The 26,206-nt window shown below is 50.3% G+C and overlaps 1 protein-coding gene across 1 annotated transcript in view; it reads left to right on the plus strand.

Annotated features, from left to right (window-relative positions):
• The first annotated feature begins 8,572 nt into the window (after positions 1-8,572).
• Positions 8,573-26,206, plus strand: part of ABCC3 (ATP-binding cassette, sub-family C (CFTR/MRP), member 3) — a 29,365-nt gene continuing 11,731 nt past the window's right edge. Inside the window, exons 1-22 of the mRNA XM_008570825.1 lie at positions 8,573-8,749; positions 9,268-9,393; positions 9,612-9,749; positions 10,450-10,575; positions 10,803-10,864; positions 11,597-11,728; positions 13,448-13,639; positions 16,651-16,828; positions 16,921-17,082; positions 17,617-17,709; positions 19,164-19,367; positions 19,453-19,599; positions 19,994-20,081; positions 20,403-20,469; positions 20,702-20,828; positions 20,914-21,090; positions 22,942-23,109; positions 23,410-23,593; positions 24,597-24,702; positions 24,866-25,013; positions 25,118-25,325; positions 25,512-25,822. Coding sequence (XP_008569047.1) covers positions 9,391-9,393; positions 9,612-9,749; positions 10,450-10,575; positions 10,803-10,864; positions 11,597-11,728; positions 13,448-13,639; positions 16,651-16,828; positions 16,921-17,082; positions 17,617-17,709; positions 19,164-19,367; positions 19,453-19,599; positions 19,994-20,081; positions 20,403-20,469; positions 20,702-20,828; positions 20,914-21,090; positions 22,942-23,109; positions 23,410-23,593; positions 24,597-24,702; positions 24,866-25,013; positions 25,118-25,325; positions 25,512-25,822 — 3,021 coding nt within the window. The 5' untranslated portion in view covers positions 8,573-8,749; positions 9,268-9,390. The remainder of the gene's footprint in view (positions 8,750-9,267; positions 9,394-9,611; positions 9,750-10,449; positions 10,576-10,802; positions 10,865-11,596; positions 11,729-13,447; positions 13,640-16,650; positions 16,829-16,920; positions 17,083-17,616; positions 17,710-19,163; positions 19,368-19,452; positions 19,600-19,993; positions 20,082-20,402; positions 20,470-20,701; positions 20,829-20,913; positions 21,091-22,941; positions 23,110-23,409; positions 23,594-24,596; positions 24,703-24,865; positions 25,014-25,117; positions 25,326-25,511; positions 25,823-26,206) is intronic.

A 26,206-nucleotide genomic window follows, 5' to 3' on the forward strand; every position in this document is an offset into this window, starting at 1 on the left:
GGCAATGGATCGCAACCCTCGGCGTCGCGCCCGCCCCTCGCTCAGCCAGTGAGCGGGAACCGGTCTGTATGTGGGATCCGAACCCTCAGCAGGAGGGCCATCGCGCTCCCAAGCAGCGCACTGTAGCAGTGCGCCACCGGGCCGGCCCTATCATCCACCTTTTGGAAAGTGACTTCTACCCATCTGAAGCCATGGGAGGTCTGATTGGCTACAACATCCAAGAATTTCTCCAATTTATGGATTAGCTTCAAATTCCATACAACCAGCACCCCACTCCAACCAAGAGTGAACCCCCAGGAACACTACTGGAGCCTTTTCTCAGTGGAAACTAACTTATCTTGACCTATACTGAAGTTGGTACCAATTTTGCTTATTGACCACTTTGGCCTCTGATTATGGGAAATATTACAGGAACTTTCAGAGAAAGCTATTTGGAAGGCAAGAGTGATTCAGGCCAAATAGCAAGACCTGAACCAGTGAGGAGGCAGAACAGAGTAAACAAATTCTTTACAGACCCAATATAGGGCTGGCAGGGCATGGGATGGGGGGAGGCTGGAAAAGAGGGCCACCTAGTAGCATTTGAGCAGAGGTCGGTTAAATTCGTTTGCCATAAGTCTGCATAGCTCCTTAACAAGATCCAGTGGTAAACTTACTTTTTTGTGGTTCCTTTATAGCATGCTGTAAGGGTACATAACTACATTTAGTGGAACCGGACCTTACTGGATCTAATCCAGAGACATCATACAAGGAATTACTCATACCTAGATAAGGAGTCCCCAGGTCCTGAGTATGTGATGTCCGGAAGCACGATATACCTTTTGCAGGCACACTCAGATAGGTTTTCTATATTTGGTGGTAATTAGTTTATTAGTTAGAAAAGTCAGAGGACTATTTCCAGCAAGTGTAGGAAAACAAGTAACAGTGGTGTCTAGATTATCAAAGATAACTTTTCACTCTTCCTTTGGATTTCAAGGTAACTCTTATTGGGAATATGGTGACTCATTGGCATTAGTAGATTTGTTTCCTGCTTTGGGAGGTGAATCCACAACCCAACAATTGCTCTGGTTTCTTGCTATAGTATAAGCCTTTGCTAAAGCCATCCACAGATTATGGTCCCGTGGATTTTCCCGTAAGGGAAGGGATTAGAACAGCAGGAAATAGAGAAAAACTAAATAAATAAGGCTTTCATGACAGCAGAGGAGTCTTGATCCATGAACTTGGGAAAGCTATCCATGTCTAAGATGTTGTCTACTTCTGGGGAGAAACTTTCTGGGCCAGCTTTACCTTAAGGTCTCCAATAGATGTATTGTTCCAGGAGTACCGAGGGGCCCTTTTGAGCTGAAAAATGTGGGTATAAGACTCAAGGCCCTGAAGTGTTGTCACAGAGAAGAACTTGGTATGGCTCCTTTCAATGAAGTTCAGGGGCAGTCTTTCTCTGGCATCATTACCAAAAAACCCATTCTCCAGGTTCTAGATCATGAAAGGTCTGGTTGTCATCAGTTGGTGAGTCACAAAGGGCTTCTTTTACCTGGTGACAATAGGCTTTGGTATAATGCATTCAAGACTTGCAGTATTTAGTCATTTTAGAATTTATAAGAGTAGGAGATACATGACTTTCCATTGTCAGGGACATAGGCCTTTTAGTAACTATTTTATTTTATAAGGGGTCAATTTACATTTTTTCCAGTGGGAGTGGATCTGATGCCATCAATTCATAATGCCTTTAACCAAGGCAATCCAATCAATTCACTTACCTTTGCCTAATGCCATTGTGTTTGTAATACCTTATTTGTTTTACAACTTGTTCAGTGAAATGAGTACCTCTATCACTGGAAATTTCTCCAGGAATGCCCCATAAAGGAAATACATTTTCGAATGAACTTTTAGCTACTGTTATAGCGTCGGCCTTCCTGTATGAAAATTGAATGAGATTCATCTATAAAAGTCTTCAAATCATTTAGCAGGTGCTTGAAATGTGTCAGCTGAGGTTTTTATTGTCTGACCAGATTTATAGGCTTGACAAATCAAACATTGATTATTAACCATTTTAGAAGTTTTAGAACAGTCCCTTCACCAATAATTTTTTGTAATTTGGATCATTTTATCTTTTCCACGATGAGTCGTGGAGTGCAGAGCTTTTAATAATGAAAGCTTTAAGGATTTAGGAAGAGCCTGTAGCCATCCAGGATCTCCATGAGTCCATGCTTAACATTGGATTTACATCTTCTTATTTATTTATTTATTTATTTATTTATTTACTTACTTACTTACTTACTTACTTACTTACTTACTTACTTACTTAGTCACTGGCCAATACAGGGCTAACCAGCCAGGCCTGGATTTACATCCTCTTACATACCAGTTTTATTTCTCTGATTCAGGTGTGTAGCACTGTTTATTAAATAGGTTATAATAGGTAATTTAACTTGAATCAATCTTATGGAGTTCATTCAAATTGCATTATCTTCTTTTTTTGGTGGCCGGCTGGTATGGTGAATGAAACACTTGACCTTGGTGTCTTGGTGTTACAAGGCTGCACTCTAATCAACTGAGCTAACTGGCCAGCCCCTCAAATTGCATATCTTAACAATTTTAGTACCGGTTGACTTAGCATGAAAATCTGCCGAATTTTTTCCTTGGAATTTAATTAATTCTTGTTCTGCTTGATGTTGGGTTAGCAGTTTTATGAACCGATTAGTTGCTTCATTAGAATTCTGGGACCCAGTTCAATGGTATGATCTTAAAGTTATCAGAAACCTGTACTGTCAGAGTCCTTTCCCAGAATCTCCTTGAAAACAAAACACTTTAAGCTTATGAGAGTAAACTAACCATCTGTGAATGATTAAGACTTAAAATGGCCATGGTTAAAGATCTGATGCAAGTTAATTACAATAGTAATGCAATTGACAAGAAAATTTGGGGGTTTTTTTTGTTGCATACAGCATTCAAAGATAATAACTAGGATTGTGACTGAGCGTGTTATACCAGGACTATTAGATTTCTATGAATTTCATACAGTTTCTGAAACACATATTAATAATACATCCACACCCATATAACTCAAAGTTTAGCATTACTTATTCTTTGATACTACTTCCCATATAATTCAATATATCACATAAGCCCAATTAGTTTAATATCTCTCTTTTTATAAGGAAATGTATCCTTTTGACTTTGTTTTTTTGTTTTTTTGTCAGCTGGCCAATCTGGTGATTCAAAGCCTTAACCTTGGTGTTTTAACACCACGCTCTAACCAACTGAGCTAACCAGACAGCCAGGAAAGGTATACTTTTGAGATGTTCCAAGGACCCATCTGAAAAAACCCAGTTAATTTGAGGTCAAGAAAAAGACTTAATTTAGAATTCGATTTGGGGAAGTTTGTCAAAAATCTCGAAGGTTTAAAACACTTGATCAAAATAGGATCACAGGTCACCGTGGACAATAGTCACTCGTTTAATCATCAGCGTGATAATTAAAAGGCTACAAAGGCAAATACAGAAAGTTACATAGTTGTAAAAAAAAACCCTTAACTCTTTTAATAGAGAGGACTCAGCTTTCTTAAGTGACCTAACAATGACAACATGAAGCACAGGAAATTATCTTGGTGAAACACAGAATCTGTTTTGTAGTCCAATTACCTAAAAGGTAAAGGAAAACCTTTCACAATTTCTTATTAAAAGCAGACCAATCAATACTCCAAGAAAACCTGTTTTAACAGAGAGGACCAAATTCTGGTTTTGCATCAGTGTACTTTTGATATTAATGATCAATTTTTAGAAAAACTTATAAAAAATTCCCTTCTAGTCTTAGCCAGCTCAATCACACATAAAATTTATCTTCCACAAACTTTCTACAACTTTCATTTTCATTCAGTTTTTCTTCTACACTTTTCCCTTCTCATTTTGGAACAACCAGCCATTCTACTTTAGGACAAAAGTTACTCTCTTTTTTCCTTAGCAAAACAAAACATCCTCATACCTTATAGGTTTTCCTTACCAAAAGCACATCTTACCTCCCTTGTATACAATTGGCTCTCCATATTTGTCGGTTCTGCATCCATGGATTCAACCAATTGCAAACTGAAAATATTCAGAAAAATATTGCATCTGTACTGAACACGTACAGACTTCTTTTTCTTATTATTCCCTAAACAATACAACAACTATGTATGTAGCATTTTCATTGTATTAGGTATTATAGGTAATCTAGAGATGATTTAAAGTATATGGGATGATGTGCATAGGTTATATGCAAATATTATGGCATTTTATATCAGGAACTTGAGCATCCATGGATTTTGGAATCTGCAGGAGGTCCTGGAAGCATTCCCTCACAGATACTGAAAGACCACTGTGCTTGTATATAGCATTTTTTCCTTATTGTTTCTAGTAATTTTAGTTACATATATTACTTGAAATTCATAACCTTTAGTGACCTTAATTTCCAGTGAACACTAGGAAGCAAGCAATTATAAACTGTCACACCAGAAATCGGTAGATTGGCAAAACTGTGAATCATAATTTCTAGAAGCATGTGCTTTCTCATAGTACAATTTGTTAATGTGGCACAGAATATGTCTACTAAAGTCTCAACTATCTTTAGTCTCTGTAATAAGAAACTGTAAAGGAGGCTAAATTTTATCTCTATCCTGTTTTTTTTTTTTTTTTTGGCTAGGCCTGAGAATGAAATTGTTGTTGCACAGATTTCCCTCAGCCTCAACTTTCTATTCTGATGATAAGAATATTAGAATGTTCTGGTGTTTTAGTCCATTTTGTGTTGCTATAACAGAAATACCTGAAACTGGGTAATTTATAAGAAGGGAAGTTTATTTAGCTTATGATTCTGGGACAGCTGCATCTGGCACAGGCCTCAGGCTGCTTCTACTCCTGGCAGAAAAGCGGCAGGCAGCCAGCAGGTACAAGCAGATCACATGGCGAGAGGAAGCGAGAGAGAGGAAGCAAGAGAGAGAGAGAGGAGGTGCCAGGGGCCTGTATACAACAAACTCGTGGGAACTAGTAGAGCGAGAACTCACTCACTACCCCTCCTCCCCCAGGGAGAGCATTAATCCATTCATGAGGGATCCACCCCCATGACTCAATCAGTTTCCAACACTGCCACATTGGAGATCAAATTTCCACATGAGTTTTGGAGGGGACAACACATCCAAACTCCATCATCTGGTATAGGAAAGACATCTTTTACATAGGGATTTTATCTTATATTGTTTGGATTGCTTATAAGATGAGACATTAAACAGCTAGCCATCAACTTAAGTTATTTTTCTTGCTGACAAATTTTGTAATATAGAGATAACATAAGCTTGTTTTACCAGTAAACCTAGGTAGGAAAAGTCAGTGCTGAAAACTGTGAAGACATGCCTGTTTTAATCAAACCAACAATATTCATATTTACCAAATATTAAATCCTAAGTCATGTAAATGTGAATAGCATTTGGGTAAGTTCTTAATTTTCTGAGAGAATACATCATTAATATATGCCCTTGTTTTTCTTAAAGCCAATTAAATAGAGCTATTTTACAATTTTATTTGGCAGTATCATAAGGAGATAAAAATCACACGTATGTATCTTACATACAAATGTACATAAACATATAAACAAAAACAAATCTAATTTAAAAATTTTAGCCATAATACAAAACTCACTAATTTGTTAAAGAATATCTGGATCCAAATTGTTTTTCTAGCCAATGGAAGAAGGTTGCCTGCCCGATGTCTAAAGCTTTTGAATAAAACTTGTGAAAAAGACTTTTAAGATTTTTTTCATTTGCCTTCTGTAAGGAAACTTCTGAAGAGGCACTCTTTGATTCATTTAATATTTTAGATGACACTGTGTACCAATTAAAGAATGCATCTCATTGCTTTTGTGGCATTTAGTATCCTCTCTTTTCTTTTTTTTTTTTTTTTTTTGTCCTTTTTGAGACCGGCCGCACCGCGCTCAGCCAGTTAGCGCACCGGTCATCCCTATGTAGGATCCAAACCCGCGGCGGGAGCGCTGCTGTGCTCCCAGTGCTGCACTCTCCCGAGTGCGCCACGGGCTCAGCCCTTGTATCCTCTCTTTTCTAATGCACTTTGCAAGTGAACAATTTTGTCTAGGTTAAAACTTCTCCATGTGGCCACTATAATTCTAAGTTGTCCTTAGTAAGATTAACCCATTTTTACAAAAATACACAAGTTTTGGGGGCTGTAATTTTTTTGCATAAAGTTAGCTAGTGTCCCAGAAAGTGGAGTCCCAGACTCCTTAGATTTGGAAGAAGGAGCCCATGTTCAAAAGGTGTCTGCCTGAGGCCTCAAACTAGATCCAATCCAGTTAATTATCAGATCCAATTTGATCTAGCACCAGTCCAGTCTAAGAAATGCTCAAATAAACTCAGAGAGCTCAAAACACAGATTCATTCTGGAATCAGAGCAAGAACTCACCCACGACCTCTGGTTGCTGTGAGAGATGAATGAACCCAATGAACCCTGGCAGGTGCCTTTGCTTGACCACTTGGTGCTCCTGGGGTTGCTGGGTTTCTCCTTTGGATCCCACTTCTGACAACAATCTGTTAAAAGGGAAACTTTTGGCTGGCCAGTTAGCTCAGTTGGTTAGAGTGTGGTGCTGGTAACACCAAAGTCCAGGGTTCAGTCCCCGTACTGACCAACTGCCCCCTGCCAAAAAAAAAAAAAAGAGAGAGAAAGAGAGAGAAAAACTTTATCCATACTTAATTTAGTAAAGTTTATTTGAGCAAAGCAATGATTCATGAATTGGACAACATTCTGAACAAATATAGTTTCAGAGAACTCCACCCAGCAATGTGCAAGGCAGTATTTATAGACAGAAAAAGAAGTCAGATGTAGAAAGAGCCTAATTGATTACAACTTGACCTTCGCCTTATGTAGACATGGTCTGTGCAGTTTGCAGCCGGTAATTGACTGAAAGCTCTGCAACCATGATTGGCTGAGACTCAGCTACTGGTTATAAGAATATACCCTCAAATTAGGTTGCAGTTTGTTTATATATTAAGTTATGTTACAGTTTATTACATACGGAGGCAGTTTGAAGCCAATTTAAATTATTTAACACTTTCAGCTTAGACACAAACCAAATCAAATTAGCAGAGAAAAAGGGAAAATCAGAAGACTTATGTGCATGCATAACTTTGATAAAGATAAAAATGTTAATCATTTAAATTGGCAATTAGAAGGTAGTTGTTTATATCATCAGGTAATAGTTGTTTCTAGGTAGATGGGATTGTCGGTGGTTTTTCTTTTTACTTATTTTTTTCTGAGCTTTCTGTACAGAACACCTAATGCTTTGCAAGAAGGAAAAAAGAGATTAGTACATTGGTGATCCTGGATGAAACAATCTCAGTAAAACATCTTTCTTTAAAAGTTCTTAGGTATAGTTATAGTCAAAGGCAAGAGATAGTCTGTCAAATGCCAGTAGGGTGACCAAATATCCTGGTTTGCTAAAATTGAGCAGTTTCGGGCCGGCCCGTGGCTCACTCGGGAGAGTGCGGTGCTGATAACACCAAGGCCCCGGGTTCGGATCCTATATAGGGATGGCCGGTTTGCTCACTAGCTGAGCGTGGTGCTGACAACACCTAGCCAAGGGTTAAGATCCCCTTACCGGTCATCTTTTAAAAAAAAAAAAAAGATTGAGCAGTTTCGGGCCGGCCCGTGGCTCACTCGGGAGAGTGCGGTGCTGATAACACCAAGGCCCCGGGTTCGGATCCTATATAGGGATGGCCGGTTTGCTCACTAGCTGAGCGTGGTGCTGACAACACCAAGCCAAGGGTTAAGATCCCCTTACCGGTCATCTTTTAAAAAAAAAAAAAAGATTGAGCAGTTTCCCAGGACACCAGACTTTCGTTGCTAAAACCACAGCAGTCCCACCTAAACTGGGATAGTTCACATCACGGTAGACTTTGTAATTTGCAAAGCTCTCTCCGCATCTCTTGTTCCTGTGAGTACCACACCCACCCAGTGAGGCAGGTGGGGAGGCCATTTTAAAGGAGAGGCAAGTAAGGCTCAGGGAAGCTCCTTGTCCCTTAACTGGGAGAGATCTATAGGAGAAGCGGGCTTTTGAACTATGTGTATATGTCACGTAGATAAAATTTTTTAAAAATTTTTTTCTTTTTAAAAAAGAATTGGATCTAGAATGACAGAAAGCAGATGAGCCTAAGAGGGGTGGCCTGCAAAGGAGCACAAGGGAACCTTAGAACGATGAAAACAGGTTATATCTTTATTGCGGTAGTGGTTTTGCAGTTATATACAACTGTCAAAACTCATTGAATCATACACTTTAAATGGGTGCAGTTTATTGTACTTAAATTATACTGCAGTTAGAGATAGAGAGAAAATGAGGAAATGGGGCAGCCGTGACCTCCTTGGAGAGCTCACACTCAGGACAACACCAGCTCATGTGCAAACTTAGGCTCTCTCAACCTTATCCATCTTCCACCACACCCCAGTCTCTGACAGAGCTCTCTCTGGCCCAGCCACCTGCCCCTAGGGAGAGCCCAATTCTTTAGGAGGCTGCCACAGCACTGAATTTTCTTCTCTGTTTCCAGGATTCCAACTTATCTGTGCACACAGACAACCCGGACCTCACCCCCTGCTTCCAGAACTCCCTGCTGGCCTGGGTCCCCTGTATCTACCTGTGGGCCGCCCTGCCCTGCTACCTGTTCTATCTGCGGAACCACCATCATGGCTACATCATCCTCTCCCACTTGTCCAGGCTCAAGACGGTCAGGGGCTCAGGGCTGTCCTATGGGTGGGGCTAGGGCCTAGGAGAGTCTGATTTTAATGAGCTGCTCCCCTACCCCAACCCTCAGCTGGCCTAGGTTCTCCACCCGCACCTGCCCTGCAGCTCAGGGCCATGGCAGCCTGGCAACCGGGTCTGCCCCAGCTGAGATATTCCCTGCTTGGGGAGGTTTAAGCCAGTTCAACCACACTCTCTCCACTCCCAAGAAGCTTCTGGCCAGTACTCTTCCCAGCCCTCACAGCCAGGCCCAGGCAGGTCTGGTGGCTTCTAGTAGTTTGGGTCTGCCCCAGCTGAGATATTCCCTGCTTGGGGAGGTTTAAGCCAGTTCAACCACACTCTCTCCACTCCCAAGAAGCTTCCGGCCAGTACTCTTCCCAGCCCTCACAGCCAGGCCCAGGCAGGTCTGGTGGCTTCTAGTAGTTTCAGGAACAAAGGTCCTTCCCCAGCAGGGATTGTCCCTGCCTCTGGGGATGGGGGCTCCAACGTGTGCCCTGTTCATAGGCCCTGGGCGTCCTGCTGTGGTGTGTTTCCTGGGCAGATCTTTTCTACTCCTTCCATGGCCTGGTCCACGGCTGGCCCCCTACTCCCATCTTCTTTGTCACCCCCCTGGTGGTGGGGATCACCATGGTCAGTGTGGGGCCCGGGAAGCTGGGTGGGGGAGGTCTTCAGTGGGTTGTGGATTGTGTCGGGGGAACCGTGGGCTCTAAGGAAATGGCTGGACACCTTGAGGGTGGGAAGAGGATGGGGGTGAGCCCAGAAACTTCTGGCCACATGGAGTGGGGAGGAGCAGAGGCAGGTCCATATGTGTGTGCCCTGCCTGGGCCTCCCCTGCCCTCCCTGCACAGCTGCTGGCTACCCTGCTGATCCAGTACGAGCGGCTGCGAGGGGTGCGGTCCTCGGGGGTCCTCATCATCTTCTGGTTCCTGTGTGTGATCTGTGCCATCATCCCCTTCCGCTCCAAGATCCTTTCAGCCAAGGCAGAGGTAAGGGGGCAGGAACCTGCCAGGTCCAGCCCTGGCTGGGGGGATGCCCTCAGGACCCAAGGTCACTGCAGCCCCTCTGGCTCCCAGGACCTCCTCTGTTCGGTGCTCTTCACATCCTCCCCCACTTGCTGCACCTCTGCCTGCATGCAGGCGGGGGCGGTGGGGGGCGTGTAACACGGGGGAATGCGACAAAGATGCTGCTGTTGCTGGCTGCTCATGGGAATGCAGGGTGCTGTTCCAAAGCCCCACCTCCACCACCACCACGTGCTGTGTCTGACATGGTGGTGGTGTTTGGGTGGAACACTGGGGGTCATCCCAGTGCCTCCCCATCTCTCCATCTCAGGGGGAGGCAGTGAAGGAGAGTAGCTAGGAGTACAGGCTCTGAACACACCGCTTACTCCATGTGTGTGGTCTTGGGCGAGTTGCTTAACCCTCTGGAGCCTCATTTCCTCAGTTGCAGAATGGGTATATCCTGCCCGTAGGCGGTCACCCCGTTAGACAAGGCAACGTCGGGAACATGCTGGCACAATGCCTGTGCAGGGCAAGTCCTCGCTGAGCTGCAGTCCCCGTATGATCCTTCCTACCTCTCAGCACCCTCTGGGTGGAGACCTGGAGAGCCCCGGGGTCTGCCCTTACCCGGAGGGGCCTGATGCCCCAAGGCTCCCCTGGATTCTGACACCTGCCCCGCTCTCCTGCCCAGGGCCAGATCTCAGACCCCTTCCGCTTCACCACCTTCTACATTTTCTTTGCCCTGGTGCTCTCGGCCCTCATCCTGTCCTGCTTCCGGGAGAAGCCGCCGTTTTTCTCCCCCAAGAATGTTGACAATGTGAGTCTGCCATGGTGGATGGGGGGTTTTCATGGCTCACTCCCCAGCCCAGCCCTGACCAGCACCCCCCATCCCTTCCAGTTCCTTCTAAAGGGGGAGAGATGTCTTGGCCACAATCTGTAAACTGGGGCTTGGAGCAGGAAGGAATGGGGGCCCCTCCTTCCTCTACCTGCTTGGAGAAGGTGGTGGGCACTCCTGATTGCCCCATCCCACTCTCTCACCTCTAGAACCCCTGCCCAGAGGCCAGCGCCGGCTTCCTCTCCCGCCTGTCTTTCTGGTGGTTCACAAAGTGAGTTGGCTCTTCCTCCAGCCTGGGCCAGAGGAGGGGGAGAGAAGGGAGGTGGAAGGCCAGCAGTTCAGGGGCCTGAGGTGCTGGGCTTGGCTGGCACCTACCCCACCCCAGGAGGCGTGGGCAGGTGAGGATGGGGAAACGTATCCTCTTGGGCCAGGGGCTGAGTGCAGAGTCCAGGCCTGGCCCAGCTCCACTCCCAGGCTACTGGCCAGCTCCGCATCTGGCAGGCCACAGGGACAGGCCCGGGGCTGGAAGGAGACCATAATTAGTTCCGAGCTCTTCTGTCTGAGATAGGCTTGCAGCTTGTCATCTCCTTGGCTGCCCCTCAGAGTGGCTGGAGCAGGATAATTGTGTCTGTGACTTGGGCGACAGCTCATTAACCGCAGCGCACTAAGGAAGCACCCGAGGCTGAGGCTTGAACCCACCATGTCTCGCTCTTGCCCAGGGCCAAAGCCAGCATGGATTTCACCACCAGGGCATAGGGGGAGATGGGGGCATTTGTGGGGGGGAAGGAGAAGGGGTCAGAGGTGGGAGCTTGGGAGGGGAGAGGCAGTAACCTCCAGCCTGTTCACTGTGGGCATAAAGGAGACACCTCCCTTGGTCACAGCTCCCGAGGGAGACTCTCCTTTCTGGAGACCCTGGGGCCCTGGTGACACTGGCCCCCAGCTCCAGGCTGTCAAATTCTGACCCTATCTGGGGCTGCCTGCCCACCCCCACCTCCCCGCCCAGGATGGTCATCCATGGCTACCGGCATCCCCTGGAGGAGAAGGACCTCTGGTCCCTGAACGAGGAGGACACCTCCCAGTCGGTGGTGCAGCAGCTACTCAAGGCGTGGAAGAAGCAGCAAAGGCAGGCAGTGCAGTAAGGCCTCCCGCATCCCTGTGCCTGTCCCACGTCCCCATGCCCCTCCCAGGTCCCCATGCCCCCTCTGCCCAGCCCCTTACATTCCCTAGTCTCCTGCAGATGAGGCTGGTGGGCCTGGGATGGTCACATCACTGGGGTAGGGAGAGGAGCAGGCACAGGTGGTTTCTTGGTGGGTCAGGACCATGAGGTGGGAGGCATAGGCCAAGGTGGAGCCAGTTCTCCCAGCTCTGCTGAGGCCATTAGAAGGGCTGATGCTCTGGGCCGGCCCAGTGGCGCACTGGAGAGTGCACTGCTTGAGAGTGCGGCGGCGCTCCCACCGAGGGTTCGGATCCCATGTGGAGACCGGTTCCCACTCACTGGCTGAGCGCGGTGCGGACGCAACACCGAGGGTTGCGATCCCGTTGCCGGTCAGTAAAAAAGAGACAAAAAGGAAAAAAAAAAAGAAGGGCTGGTGCTTTTGTAGCACTTATTCTATCCCAGGCCTGGTCTTAAGTGTGTAGATGGACTCATTTAATCTCTCAACCACCCACCCTAGTGTCCCCACCTGTAACATGGGACGACAAAAAGGAAAGGAGACCGGTTCCCACTCACTGGCTGAGCGCGGTGCGGACGCAACACCGAGGGTTGCGATCCCGTTGCCGGTCAGTAAAAAAGAGACAAAAAGGAAAAAAAAAAAGAAGGGCTGGTGCTTTTGTAGCACTTATTCTATCCCAGGCCTGGTCTTAAGTGTGTAGATGGACTCATTTAATCTCTCAACCACCCACCCTAGTGTCCCCACCTGTAACATGGGACATAGAGACACACAGGTTTAATGCCACGTCCAAGGTGCCCTAGTTGGTGGTGGCAGAGCCAGAATCCACAGCCAGCTGTCTGGCCCGGAGGTCCTGCTCTTTCCACTGCACTATGCTGCCTGACTTAAAGGGTAGATTCCAGGGACCTCGGGAGGGAAGGGGCCATCCCCGCTCTCAGCCCTGCCTTCTCGCGTCTGGAGGCGGGGGCTGGGTGGGATGAGCCTTCAGCTGAGGGCCCTTCCCACTGGCGGCCTCGCACTGAGGACCCCCAAACTCGTCTCTGGCCAGCTGCCCAGCCAAGAGAGCTGGGACTCTGAGTCGTCCTTCCCCCACCTACTTCTGACCCCAGGATTGACCCTCTTCCCTCCCACCCGTAGCCTAGGGCCTGGCAGTTCAATGCTTGCTCAGCCCAGGGCCCCTGATGGCCACTCGCTGTTGGAGGAACCAAGGTCTTGGGCCTGGATAACAGTATCTTGGCTTCCATGGCTTGCAGCCTCCGGGGGACTTGCGGGCCCCCAGTCTTCCTGCCACACCCCCGCCTCTCCGTCCCTCCATGACATCTTCACACGGTCCCTGTTCAGCTGCCCAGTGACGGGGATACTAGCCATCCCTGCCCTTAAATCCCCTTCCCTCTCAGCACCCTCCCTGAAGCCAGCCCTGGGGAGGCAGGGAGAAGGCCGGAAGGTGGGAATAGCTGTAGGGGTTTATAGTCCTTGGGGTCGCAGTCTGGCCACGCCTTCAGATACCCCCTAGCATCTGAAGATAGAGTCACCTGGGCAATTCTCATGATGTCTGTCCCCCTCCCAGTTCTGAGAGCCAAGAAAACAGCTCCCTCCTCCTCAGTCCCAGCCAGCTCAGCCTGGCCCTTGGTTTCATGGGGCCCATGAGCCCATTCCTACCCACTGCTCCTTCCTCCCTGGACCAGACACAAGGCCACAGTGGAATTTGGGAAGAAAGTCTCCGGTGAGGACGAAGTGCTACTGGGGGGCCGGCGCAAGCCCCGGGAGCCCTCCTTCCTGCGGGCCCTGCTGGCCACCTTCGGCCCCGGCCTCCTCCTCAGCATGTGCTTCAAGCTGATCCAGGACCTGCTGTCTTTCATCAACCCACAGCTGCTCAGGTCTCACCGTGCTCCCTCTCGTTGCAGCTCTTCCCTGGGCAGGCGAGCTGGCCGGCTGCCCCCGAGCGCTGGGCCCAGAGGAGGGAACCACAGACAGTGAAAAGAACCCCAGACCAGCAACCCAAGAGGCTATCTGTCTCCACTTTCTCTGTGGCCCTTGGCAAGTGGCACTGCCTCTGCACCTCAGTTTCCCCATTCACATTCAACTTACGTTTGTAGAGTACACACTATGTGCCAGGCGCTGCAGTGAATACATTAACAAGCATTCTCTCTTCTAATCTTCCAACAACTCTATGGAGAGGTGCTCCTATTCTCATTATACGAAAGAGGAAGCAGGGACTCAGAGGGGTGAAGTAACTTGGCCAAGGACACGCAGCTAGAAGAGATGGAATCAGATCCGAGTCCAGGGCTCTGAACTCCAGCTAGGGTGCCCTTTCCACCACCACCAGGCTCTGTCAGCTGTCACATGAGTGGTTTGGATTGAAGGAGTTTTCAAATGAGAGGGTAGGAGGGAGATCTGCCTGGCAGCAGAGCCCCCAACCCCTCCACACGTGCATTCATTCCTTCAGGGAACATTTAGTGAGTCCCCAGGGTACCAGAATGGTGCTAGACACTAGGGACACGGAGACAAATATGACCTTGTCTCGTGGGAGAAAGCAGCATTTGAATCAGTTAGAATACACTGGGGACAGAGGTGTGCTCAGGTGTCTGGAAAACCCCAGGAGGGGCAAGAAGGCAAGCCTGGGGTGGAGCGGAGAACACTTGCCAGCTTAGGAGGTTATCAAGTTTGGAGGGACATGTGGATGACGGAGGGGAAAGTGCAGCTTAATTGTAGTCCCAAAGGCCTGAAACAGCATGACTCAGGAGCTCCAGGTGTTTCTCCATGCTGGGGGAAAGGGCAAGCGGGGCACGGGGAGGAAGACGGAGAGAAAGAGGGAGAGCTGAGGATATCCTCGACAGACCTGAGCCAGGGAGGGGCATCTGGGTTGAAGGCTCCTCCTGCCAGTAGCATGCGGTGTGTAGGGCAGGGTGGTTCATGGAAGTGGGCCAGTGAGGTCAGATGGGAGTCCAGGCCAGATATGGGATCAGAATCCAGGAGCTATTTGGGAGATGGTGAGTGCACCAGGGAGAGGGAGGAGTCAATGTGTAGGGCAGGGTGGTTCATGGAAGTGGGCCAGTGAGGTCAGATGGGAGCCCAGGCCAGATAAGGGATCAGAATCCAGGAGCTATTTGGGAGATGGTGAGTGCACCAGGGAGAGGGAGGAGTCAAGGGCAACCTGGGCGCTGGCCTGGGTAACCGGAGGACAATGGATCTTTTCCTGAGGTAATGGGTTCAGCAGGACGAGGAGGCTGGGCATGTGGCAAAGGTGGCCCTGCTGGGCCAGAGATGCTGGTGGGACCTCCAAGGGGAGTTTCCTAGCTAGCTGGAGTCATCAAGGGAAGCCCAGTGTCCCACATCTGGGGCTTGGCTGTCCCAGAGAGCCTGCACTGAGGGAGAGGGTAGAGTGGTCCTAGGAATTCTGATAGGTAAGGGGTGAGCCAGAGCTGGGGAAGGAACCTGGAACGGGAGCAGAGCACAGACAGTGCTTCTCAGGGGAAGGAGTGGCCTCTGGTGAAGAAAACTGGCCAGTAAAATAGGCAACACGGAGGTGGTGAGTGACTTTGCCCAGAAGAGGCTGGGACAGAGGGGAAGGGCCTGAGAGCAGGGGTATGCAGTGGAGACCAGGCCATGGATGCCCAGAAACTTGCAGGAAGGAAAGTTGTATTCATTTGGCAGGGCTGCCCTAACAAATTACCAGAGACTGGGTGGCTTAAAACAACAGAACTATACTCCCTCACAGTGCTGGAGGCTAGAAGTCCAAAATCAAGGTGTTGGCAGGCTCGGTTCCTTCCAGAGGCTCTGAATGAGAATCTGTTCCATGCCTCTCGTAGCTTCCGGTAGCTTCTGGCAATCACTGGTGTTCTTATCTTGTAAGTGCATCACATTGATCTCTGCCTCCGTCTTCACATGGCATTCTCTGTGCACGTGTAGGGGTGTGTGTGGTGTGTGTCTGGTGTATGTGTGTGCACATCTCCTTCTCCTTTTTTTTATAAAGACACCACCCTACTCCAGTATGACCTTATCTTAACTCAATAACAACTGCAAAGACCCTATTTCCGAAGGAGGTCACATCCACAGGTAAAGGGGTTAGTACCTGAATGTAGTTTTGGGGGGACACAGTTCAACGTGTAACAGAAAGGGAGGTCTGGCTATGATTGTGGCTAGGGGGCTCCATGGGGTCAAGAGGAGGTTTGTCCCAACATGAAGAGCTTGGTCCTATCAATAGGCAAAGGTGGAGCTGCCAGCAGAGGGGAAGATATTGACCTCAGGAGAAAGGGGGACAACCGTGGGGCATGTTCCTGAGGACGTGGGCAGGTCAGGCTTGGGAAGACCGCCTCAGAGGTGGGAGGAAAGGAAGTGGCCGAGTGTTGAGAGGGAATGTGGTGCGTGGCAGAGTGTTCTCGGTGGGCAGTTAAGTGGGAAGACAGGTAGCTGCCGAGGGGGTAGGGGGAGGGGACAAGCCAGAAGGTAAGAGGAGGTGGTGAAGGCCATGTGAGAGTGGGTGAACTGGGGCCCTGACAAGGGTCACCGAGCAGCGCTGGGGGCTGCTGATGTTGGAAGGATGCAGTTGAGGGCTAGTCTATGTGGTCCTGCAGCAGACTCTAGAGCCCTCAGCAGCCCAGGAGAAGGGACAGGAGGGTCTAATCCATGGAAATGTGGTATTTCTTCCTGCCCTGTGGTTCAAGGAGGAAGCAAAGGCAGAAGGGAGCAAGAATGGAGGTCACGGTCAAGAACGAGGCAGCGCTGGGCTGAGCCTCCCTGGCCTAGGTGGTGGGGCGTGTGGAGGGCCAGTAGCTGCCTCACCTGGGAGGCTCCAGGGGCAGGGGGCACAGTGCAGGCTGAGGGCAAGAGCAGAAGGAGCAGCCTGGGGAGCACCCCCTGCCCTCACACCTCTCTCTTCCCCTGGCAGTGTCCTGATCAAGTTCATTTCAAACCCCACAGCCCCCGCCTGGTGGGGCTTCCTGGTGGCTGGGCTGATGTTCGTGTGCTCCATAATGCAGACACTGATCTTACACCAGTATTTCCATGCCATCTTTGTGATTGGCCTGAGGTTTCGGACGGGTATCATAGGCGTCATCTACAGGAAGGTTAGCTGCAGCAGGGTTCAGGGGAGAGGCTGGCCCTGGGCAGCTGGGAAGAAGCTCACGGGCCTAGTCCATCCCCTGCTGTCCACCTGCAGGCGCTGGTCATCACCAATTCAGTCAAACGTGCATCCACTGTGGGAGAAATTGTCAACCTCATGGCTGTGGACGCCCAGCGCTTCATGGACATTGCCCCCTTCATCAACCTGTTGTGGTCAGCCCCCCTGCAGATCATCCTGGCAATCTACTTCCTCTGGCAGGTGACTCTAGAGCCCTGACCTCCACCCCCTTTCTCTGACCTGGCTGCAGAAGGGACAAGAGGGGTTGTTCTGGGTCAGCCCAGGGACTATGCAGTAGATGCAAGAGCTTCTCTAGGTACAGGGGGACAGGGGGAGAGAGGAGCGGGACTTGAGGATGCTGGTGTCTGCAAATGAATCTTTCCAGCCTGTGCTGTGATCCCTCCTGCAGAAGCCAGGGGAAGGAAGAGGGGCTTGGAGGCAGGCTGGGTGTGACTTTGGCTGTCATTGTCTCTGTCTGTCTGCATTTGCCTTCCTGTGTGTCTGGACACCCTTCTATAGCTGCTGTTTTTCCCCGCCTGTTGTCATTATCTGTTGGCTGGCTGCTTCTGCAAACGTTGTGGTCATTCTGGCTTTTTCTGTCTGTTTGGTTTACCCCTGTCTTTTGCCTCCTGCCCATCTCCACATTTCAAGTCAGCGGCTTCTATTTGTCTGTTGGGCTCTGTCTATAGATTGTGGTTATCTGTCTGTCTTATCTGTCTGTCTGTGCCTCCTCAGAATCTAGGTCCCTCTGTCCTGGCTGGAGTTGCTCTCATGGTCTTGCTGATTCCACTCAATGGAGCTGTGGCCGTAAAGATGCGTGCATTCCAGGTAGGTGTTGTCAGAGGGGTGCCCTCCTGCTTGGAGCACCTGGCCAGATGCCCGCAGGAGGGTGCTCACTAACCCCGGGGCCCCTCAGTGACATTGCTTACTGAGTATGGATGGCTACAAGCCACTTGCACAAACCTTAGCTCACTCTACCCTCACAACTCTGGGAGGATTTTAGTAATATCCTCATTTGGCAGCGGAGGAACAAAGGCCCAGAGAGATTATGGTAGTTCAGAGTCAGGCAGAGCTGGGACTCAAGCTCACATCTTCTGTTCTAATGAGAATTTTTCCCACTACATTGTGCTAAACATAACTAGCCGGTCATTCAGTCCGTTATTTGCAGACATTTCTTGAAGTCTTTGGTACTTTCCCAGTACACATGGAATAAAAAAATGACAAACTCCCTAAGACCATCCACTAGCCCCTGCTTTGCAAGTCCTTCCACCCTGGGGCATGGTCAAATTTCAGGGGGTCTGGCCTTCTTTCTTTTCTCCAAAGCACTGAGCTCTGCCTGCCTCTGGGCCACTAAACACACTGTTCCCTCTGCCTGGTGGGCTCTTCTGCCTCCTCACCTCGCTCCTTCCCTTCCTTCACCTCAGCATAAACGTCACTTCCTCCGGAGGCCCACCCTGATTACCCAGGGCAGCTTAGTTTCCCTGCCGCAACCCATTATTCTCTCACAGCCCCCTGTTATTTCCCTTCAGAGCACGCATGGTGATTCATAATTCTTCTGCCTCCTCACCTCGCTCCTTCCCTTCCTTCACCTCAGCATAAACGTCACTTCCTCTGGAGGCCCACCCTGATTACCCAGGGCAGCTTAGTTTCCCTGCCGCCACCCATTATTCTCTCACAGCCCCCTGTTATTTCCCTTCAGAGCACGCATGGTGATTCATAATTAAGCATGTACTTAGGTAATTGTTTGCTCATTATCTGCCTCCTCCATCAGACTGTCAGCTGTATGATGGCCGGGGGCCTTATCTGAATTGTTCATCACGTGGCCTGGCACATAGTAGAAACTCAGTAATTAGGGGTTAAGTGAATAAATTAAGCTATGGTGTGCCATAGCTTGGGTTAGAGTCTGGGGGAACAAAGAGAAATAAACAATCCATACCCTGAGGAAGCTCACAATCTGGGGAGACATTATGTAAAGGGATGGTTATGGAATGAAAGGAAAATGCCACATGCTCTAGAAACCCACAGAAGGGGACAGGGGATGCTGCCGGGGGGGTGGGTGGAGGTCAGTGCAGGCAGCACTGAGGGGTGAGCTGGACTTTGTTAAGCGGAGGACACAGGGAGGTGGGGACTGGGCATTGCAGACAGAGGCACAGCACAGCCCGGCAGGGGGGTGTGAGAAGGAATGGCTGCAGTGGGTGAGAATGTCTGGAGCCTGGGAGCCCCCGTGGGTAGGAGGTCTGGAGGGGAGCGGGTGTGCCACTGCCGCTCTTTCCGCCATGCAGGTGGAGCAGATGAAGTTGAAGGACTCACGCATCAAGCTGATGAGTGAGATCCTGGGTGGCATCAAGGTGCTGAAGCTGTATGCCTGGGAGCCCAGCTTCCTGGAACAGGTGCAGGGCATCCGGAAGAACGAGCTCCAGCTGCTGCGCAAATCAGCCTACCTCAACGCCATATCCACCTTCATCTGGATCTGCACCCCCTTCTTGGTGAGGCTCTCCCAGGCCTGTGGGTGCCCGAACATGGTTGGGGCCCAGCAGACTCTGCCCTGACACCCACCTCCACACTGCCCAGGTCACCCTGATCACTCTCGGAGTGTACGTGTGTGTGGACCCGAACAATGTGCTGGATGCCGAGAAGGCCTTTGTGTCTCTGTCTCTGTTCAATATCTTAAAGATTCCCCTCAACATGCTGCCCCAGTTAATCAGCATCCTGGCCCAGGTAACCCTGGGTAGGGCTGGGGGTTCCATTGGAGTCAGGGCAGGTTGTTGGGATCAGGGAAGGGTCGCTTAGGGTCAGGGGATAATCAGGGTACCGGAATTAGGGAAGGGCCATTTGGCATTATGAAGAGTTGTATGAGGCTAAGTGAGGACATAGGGTCAGGGGTCATTTGGAGTCATAGGAAGTCAAGTGGGGTCTCTGGAAACCTAAGTTCTGGAGACAGAACCTGGACTTGTCTTTGGGCAGTGGGAGCCATGGTCAACTCGGTTGTGGGAGAGGCCTTAGCACCAGCATCTGAGGGCCCTGCCCAACCCAGGAAGTTGGGGACCAGGCAGGGTTGAGGGGGTGGGGGAGGGAAAAGCAGTCTCTGGGGCTGATTCACACCCTCCTGCAGACCAGTGTGTCTTTGAAACGGATCCAGCGTTTCCTGAGCCAAGATGAACTAGACCCCCAGTGTGTGGAAAGAAAGACCATCTCTCCAGGTCCAGAGACTGCCCTTGCCCCCCGGTCCTTGCTCCAGAAAATTCTCTGTTCCAAGCTTTCTCATTTTCCTCTCATGACCCCTTTTCTTCTTCCTCTTTTTCGTATCTGCTTTAACTCTATGGCCCCCTTCTCCCTCTTTGGGTTCTCTGCTCTCCTTCATCCCTCCCCTAGGGCTCCCTACACCTCTGCCTCCCTTCCTTCCCCTAGGGATCCCCACCCCCTTGCCCAGCCTTCCTATCCCCGTCCTCTTCTCCCCAGGCATCCCTGCCCATTTCCCCATCCCCTGGGCTCCCTGACCCTGTACACCTTGGTCCTCCCAGGCTATGCCATCACCGTACACAGTGGCACCTTCACCTGGGGCCAGGACCTGCCCCCGACCTTGCACAGGTACCAGTTTCTCCCACTCCTTTTTCAGCTGCCCAAAGAAGGCCAAAGGTCAGATCAGTAGCAACACCCATCCTCCAACCACCTCCCCAGGTCTTTGGCCAGGAATGCAGGAAGAGCCTCAGTTTGCCAGGGTGGTGTCTGGGAGGGAGGAGGGCTTGGGTCTCCAGGTAAATGGTTGGGGACCAAACCTGGTCCTTGCCTCTAACTGTACTCCTGGGCTTCTTGCCCCCAGTCTGAACATCGAGATCCCAAAAGGGGCACTGGTGGCCGTGGTGGGGCCTGTGGGCTGTGGGAAGTCCTCCCTGGTGTCTGCCCTGCTGGGAGAAATGGAGAAGTTGGAAGGCAAAGTGTATGTGAAGGTGAGAGGAGAAGGGGCACCTGGAAAGGGCATGGGGCTTGGCCAGGCCTTGGACAAACGCTGAAATAAACTTCTCCCATGGCCAGGGCTCCGTGGCCTACGTGCCCCAGCAAGCATGGATACAGAACTGCACTCTTCAGGAAAATGTGCTGTTTGGCCAAGCCCTGGACTCCAAGCGCTACCAAAAGGCTCTGGAGGCCTGTGCCTTGCTTGCTGACCTGGAGATGCTGCCTGGTGGGGACCAGACAGAAATTGGAGAGAAGGTAGAGGGTCCCCTCCCACCCCCAGGGAGCCAGTACATACAGCTACCTGACTCAACCTAGGCCAGGTCCATATATTATTTCATTCATTCATTTATTCATTCAAACATTTATGTAACATCCATGCCCAGCTTTATGCCAGGCACTGGGAAAACAGATCTCTTATCTGGAAGAACAGCTAATCATTCGTCTATTTATTTATTCATTTATTCATCAGATTTTTATTAAGCATCTACTATATGTGCCAGGCAGTATCATACAGGCTTAAATCTCTGTCTTCATAGAGGTTATGTTCCAATGGGGGAAAGATACAATAAGCAACATAAGTAAAATATATAATATCCAAATATTAGATAAATGCTAAGGGAAAAAATAAAACAGGGAAGGAATGTAGGAATATGGGTGGGGCTGAATTGTTAGGTGGTTTGGGAAAGCCTCACTGAGAATCAGAGACCTAAACAAAGAGAGGAGGGAGCCCTTTCCGGGGCTATTGAACCCTGTCTGGGGCAGGGCACAGGAGGCAGAGAGAGCAGGAAGTGCAAAGCCTCTGAGGCAGGAGTGCAACTGGGAGTTGGAGAAGCAGCAAGGAGGCTGGTGTGGCTGGAACGAGTGATCAGTGATCAAGGGCTCAGGAAGAGGAAATGAGGCTGGAGGGGTGACCAGGCAGCCAGGTCACTTAAGGTCTGCAGGCACTCTGAGGACTGTGGCTCTTACCCAGGGTGATGGAAGGTCACTGGAGGGTGTGAGCTGAGGAACAGGGTGAACCTAGACCGGCATTCCAGTGCACTTTGGTGTGACTGGAGGTCAGGAAGTGGAGGGGAGGGGAGAGGGCAAGACAGAGCCTTGAGGTCCTTCGTTGAGTTTAGCCTTTACTTTGGCCTTTACTGTCACCAATGGGACATTGATGAAAGTTTTTGTTTTTTAATTAACTTATTTATTTTAATTGTAGCAAAACACATATAACATAAAATGTACCATCTTAGCCATGTTTAAGTGTACACTCTGCAGTATTATGTACGTTCACAGTGCTGTGCAATCTCCAGAACTTTTTCATTTCGCAAACTGAACCTCCGTACTCGTTAAAGCAACTGCCCATTCCTCATTCACCCTAGCCCCTGGCAATCACCTTCTACTTTCTATTTCAAGAAATTTGACTACTCTAGGTACCTCATATAAGTGCAATCACACAGTATTTGTCTTTTTTGACTGACTTTTGTGTCCTCAAGGTTCCGTTAAAGCAACTGCCCATTCCTCATTCACCCTAGCCCCTGGCAATCACCTTCTACTTTCTATTTCAAGAAATTTGACTACTCTAGGTATCTCATATAAGTGCAATCACACAGTATTTGTCTTTTTTGACTGACTTTTGTGTCCTCAAGGTTCATCCATGTTGTAGCATGTGTCAGAATTTCTTTCCTTTTCTGGGAGGTGGAGGAGCTGCTGGCCATTACATGGATCCAATCCCTTGACCTTGAAGTTATAAACACTGCACACTAATCGACTAAGCTAACTGGCCAGCCCTTCTTCCTCTTTAAGGCTGAATAATATTCCATTGTATAGATATACCACTTTTGTTTATCTGTCCATTCATGGATGGACACGTGGGTTGTCAGGGAAGCCAACTGGCAGGGTGCTGAAGCAAGGGAGGAGGATGGCCTCAGCTGCTCTGGACCTCCGAGAGCCACCGCCTCTTCCTCTGTGACCTTGCATCTTTGCAATGATAGACCAGGCATCATATGAAATGTGGACGCAGAGGTCTGCTTTGCTGAATGACAGTGGACAGGCCCTTGTCTACTATGCCTGTCTGATCTCCTTCCACCCAGTACCTACTTCCCACCACTCTCCTCCCTCCAGGGCATTAACCTGTCCGGGGGCCAGCGGCAGCGGGTCAGCCTGGCCCGAGCTGTTTACAGTGATGCTGACATTTTTTTGCTGGATGACCCACTGTCAGCTGTGGACTCCCACGTGGCCAAGCATATCTTTGACCAAGTCATTGGTCCAGAAGGCGTGCTGGCAGGCAAGGTGAGGCCTGCAGGGGCTCTGGGGGTTAAGGTGAGATCTAGGGCTCTAGACTGAGGGATGTGGGTGAGACCTGGTGACATGGGGAAGTAGGAGAGAGGGTTGGATGGCAGGGGAAACCCGTGGGGATGCACATCTCCGAGGCACTGAGCAGGCTGCGGTGAGCACAGGGTAAGTCACCAGTGTGCCTATCCACACTCCCCAGCACACGTAGCCTCACGCTCATCTGTGGCTCCGTGCCTGTGCCAGGGTGTGTGCTGAGGGCAGGGACGGGGTGATGAGAGTGTGCTGCCTTCTCCCCAGACTCGGGTGCTGGTGACACATGGCATCAGCTTCCTGCCCCAGACAGACTTCATCATAGTGCTAGCTGATGGACAGGTGTCGGAGATGGGCTCCTACACAGCCCTGCTGCAACGCAACGGCTCCTTTGCCAACTTCCTCCGCAACTATGTACCCGATGAGGACCAGGAGCACCAGGAGGAGGACGGCAGGATTGGTACCCACTATCCCTGGCCCTCACGAGTTCTGTGCCCTTCCAGCATCTCCGCTGTCTGGAGTCTCTGAGTGTCTCTGGACTAGCCCAGTGCTGTACCACAGAGGTCCTGGGAAACTTGGGCCATCTGCTTGGCAGTCAGACATCACCAGAGGGAAAGTAAACCAGATGTATTTAAGCCCTACCTCCTTCTCCTTCCTAACTGTGAGACCTTAGATCAGCAGCTCAGGTCCCAGAGCCTCAGTTTTCCCATCTGTCAAAAGAGTAGAGGGCCCAGGCCCAGCTTGTGTGTCAAGGCTGTTTCATGGACAAATTGTTTGGCAAATGTGCAAGTGCTTGGCAAAGTCATTTATGTACCAACCAAGATTTATTGAGCAACTAACCATGTCCGAGCACTGAGACACAGCAGTGAGCAAACAAACAAAAAAATCCCTGCCCTCGTGGAGCCTATTGAAATCTCTGGGCTGCCAAGATGCCCATGCCTCTTGATGCCCAGTCCCAGCTCAGAGTTTTGAGTCCAACCCCACACTCTGGATCGGCTCACAGACCTCCCCTGGGCTTTCCTGCCTACTGCCGTATGTGCAGCCAGCATGGCTGGAGCGTTTACCAGGTGCTGCACTCCTTGCTGAGCACCTGGCCCACGTTCTCTCCTTTTACCCTCACAATTATGCGAGGAAGTAGGTACTACTATTACCCCCTTTTCACGTGCCTGCCTAAGGTCAGGCAGTGAGGAGGGGAGATGGAAGCTCAGCCAGTCTGACTCCAGAGCCTAAGTTCCTAACCCTTGTATGTGAGTGTCCTCCACAGGCCCTGCAGGGAAGTTTTTCTTGTTGTCTAACCCAAGTCTTTGTTTGTTGCCCTTTGAATCCCTCTCATCTTTTCTCACACTTGTCCCTTCAGGCCCTTCATTAGAGTGGGGATTGGGGGGGTGCCAGGGGCTTGCAGGGAGAGCTGGCTGACCTCTACTTCCTCCCCGCCCCTGCTGTAAACCTGGAAGGTGTGGAGGATGAGGAGGTGCTGCTGATCGAGGACACACTTAGCAACCACACAGACCTGACGGATAACGAGCCAGTCATGTACGAGGTCCAGAAGCAATTTATGAGGTGAGCTCCTGAGAGCTCCCACCCCCCAGGAGGCAGCATCAGGGCTCCTCAAGCCCTGCCAGGTGGGGTGCAGGTGGGCATTCTCCCTGACATTCACACCCAGCCTCTGTCCTGGGGGTATGGCGGAGGCCTCCTCCCTGGGCCTGACCAGCTGCCTCCACAGACAGATGAGTGCCATGTCCTCAGAAGGGGAGGGCCAAGGTCGGCCTGTGTCCCGGAAACACTTGGGCCCATCGGAGAAGGTGGTGCCAGTGACAGAGGCGAAGGCGAGTGGGGCGCTGATTGAGGAGGAGAAGGCGGAGATCGGCACCGTGAGTAGTGTGGACAAGAAGGATGGGGGTGGACGGACCGGCCCCCAGCAGCCCCAGGGCTCACGGAGTCCTCTGTCCCGGACCGCCACGGCCACTCCCTGCAGGTGAAGCTGAGTGTGTACTGGGATTATGCCAAGGCTGCGGGGCTCTGTACCTCGCTAGCCATCTGTCTCCTGTATACGGGTCAAAGTGCAGCCTCCATCGGGTCCAACGTATGGCTCAGCGACTGGACCAATGATGCCATGGTGGACGGTGGACAAAACAACACCTCCCTGAGGCTGGGCGTCTATGCTGCCTTGGGGATTCTGCAAGGTGAGCCTGTGGGGGTTCCCAGAAAGGTCTCTAGCATCCCTTCTCCCCTGGGCTGCTGGGCCCCCAAACTATGCCCTTGCTTCTGAGACTCCCTAACTCACTCCGGTCATCCTGGAATCTGAATCTGCCCCTCCATGCCCACCCCCTGGCCCAGGTGAGCCAGCTGCCCTCTCCTTCCTCCAACAGGGCTCCTGGTGATGCTGTCGGCCATGATGATGGCAGTGGGTACCATCCAGGCTGCCCGCTTGCTGCACGAGGCCCTGCTGCATAACAAGATGCGCTCGCCACAGTCCTTTTTCGACACGACGCCCTCAGGCCGCATCCTCAACCGCTTCTCCAAGGACATCTTCGTCATCGATGAGATTCTGGCCCCCACCATCCTCATGCTGCTCAATTCCTTCTACACCTCCATGTCCACTGTCGTGGTCATCATGGTCAGCACGCCACTTTTTGCCGTGGTCATCGTACCTCTGGCTGTGCTCTACACCTTTGTGCAGGTGCGAGAGTGGGTGGGCGTGGCTCTGACGTGGATGGGGCGCTCCGTGTGGGCCGGCAAGCAGGGGTGGGACATGGGGAGGTCAGGACCCCAGCATCACAGCTGAATTTTGTTAGGGACAGTAGTCAGTTACTTCACTTCTATGGAACTCATTTTCCTCACCTGTAAAGTAGAATCATAGAGCCTAACCTCATAGGGTTGGCAGGGGAATAAAATGAAATACTCATAGATTGTGACTTGCCCTGGGGTTCCTTCCTGGTGGCTATTTTTAAATAAAACACTGTTAACCATTTGGGACACGCTATCCTTCCCTACGTGTATATATGTTTTAACATAGGTGAGTTGATAACATTCAGATTCAGCTAACTGTGAAAGGCTTTTGCAG

This window comes from Galeopterus variegatus, unplaced genomic scaffold (assembly GCF_000696425.1).
Source record: "Galeopterus variegatus unplaced genomic scaffold, G_variegatus-3.0.2 Scaffold633, whole genome shotgun sequence".
Lineage (NCBI taxonomy): Eukaryota > Metazoa > Chordata > Mammalia > Dermoptera > Cynocephalidae > Galeopterus > Galeopterus variegatus.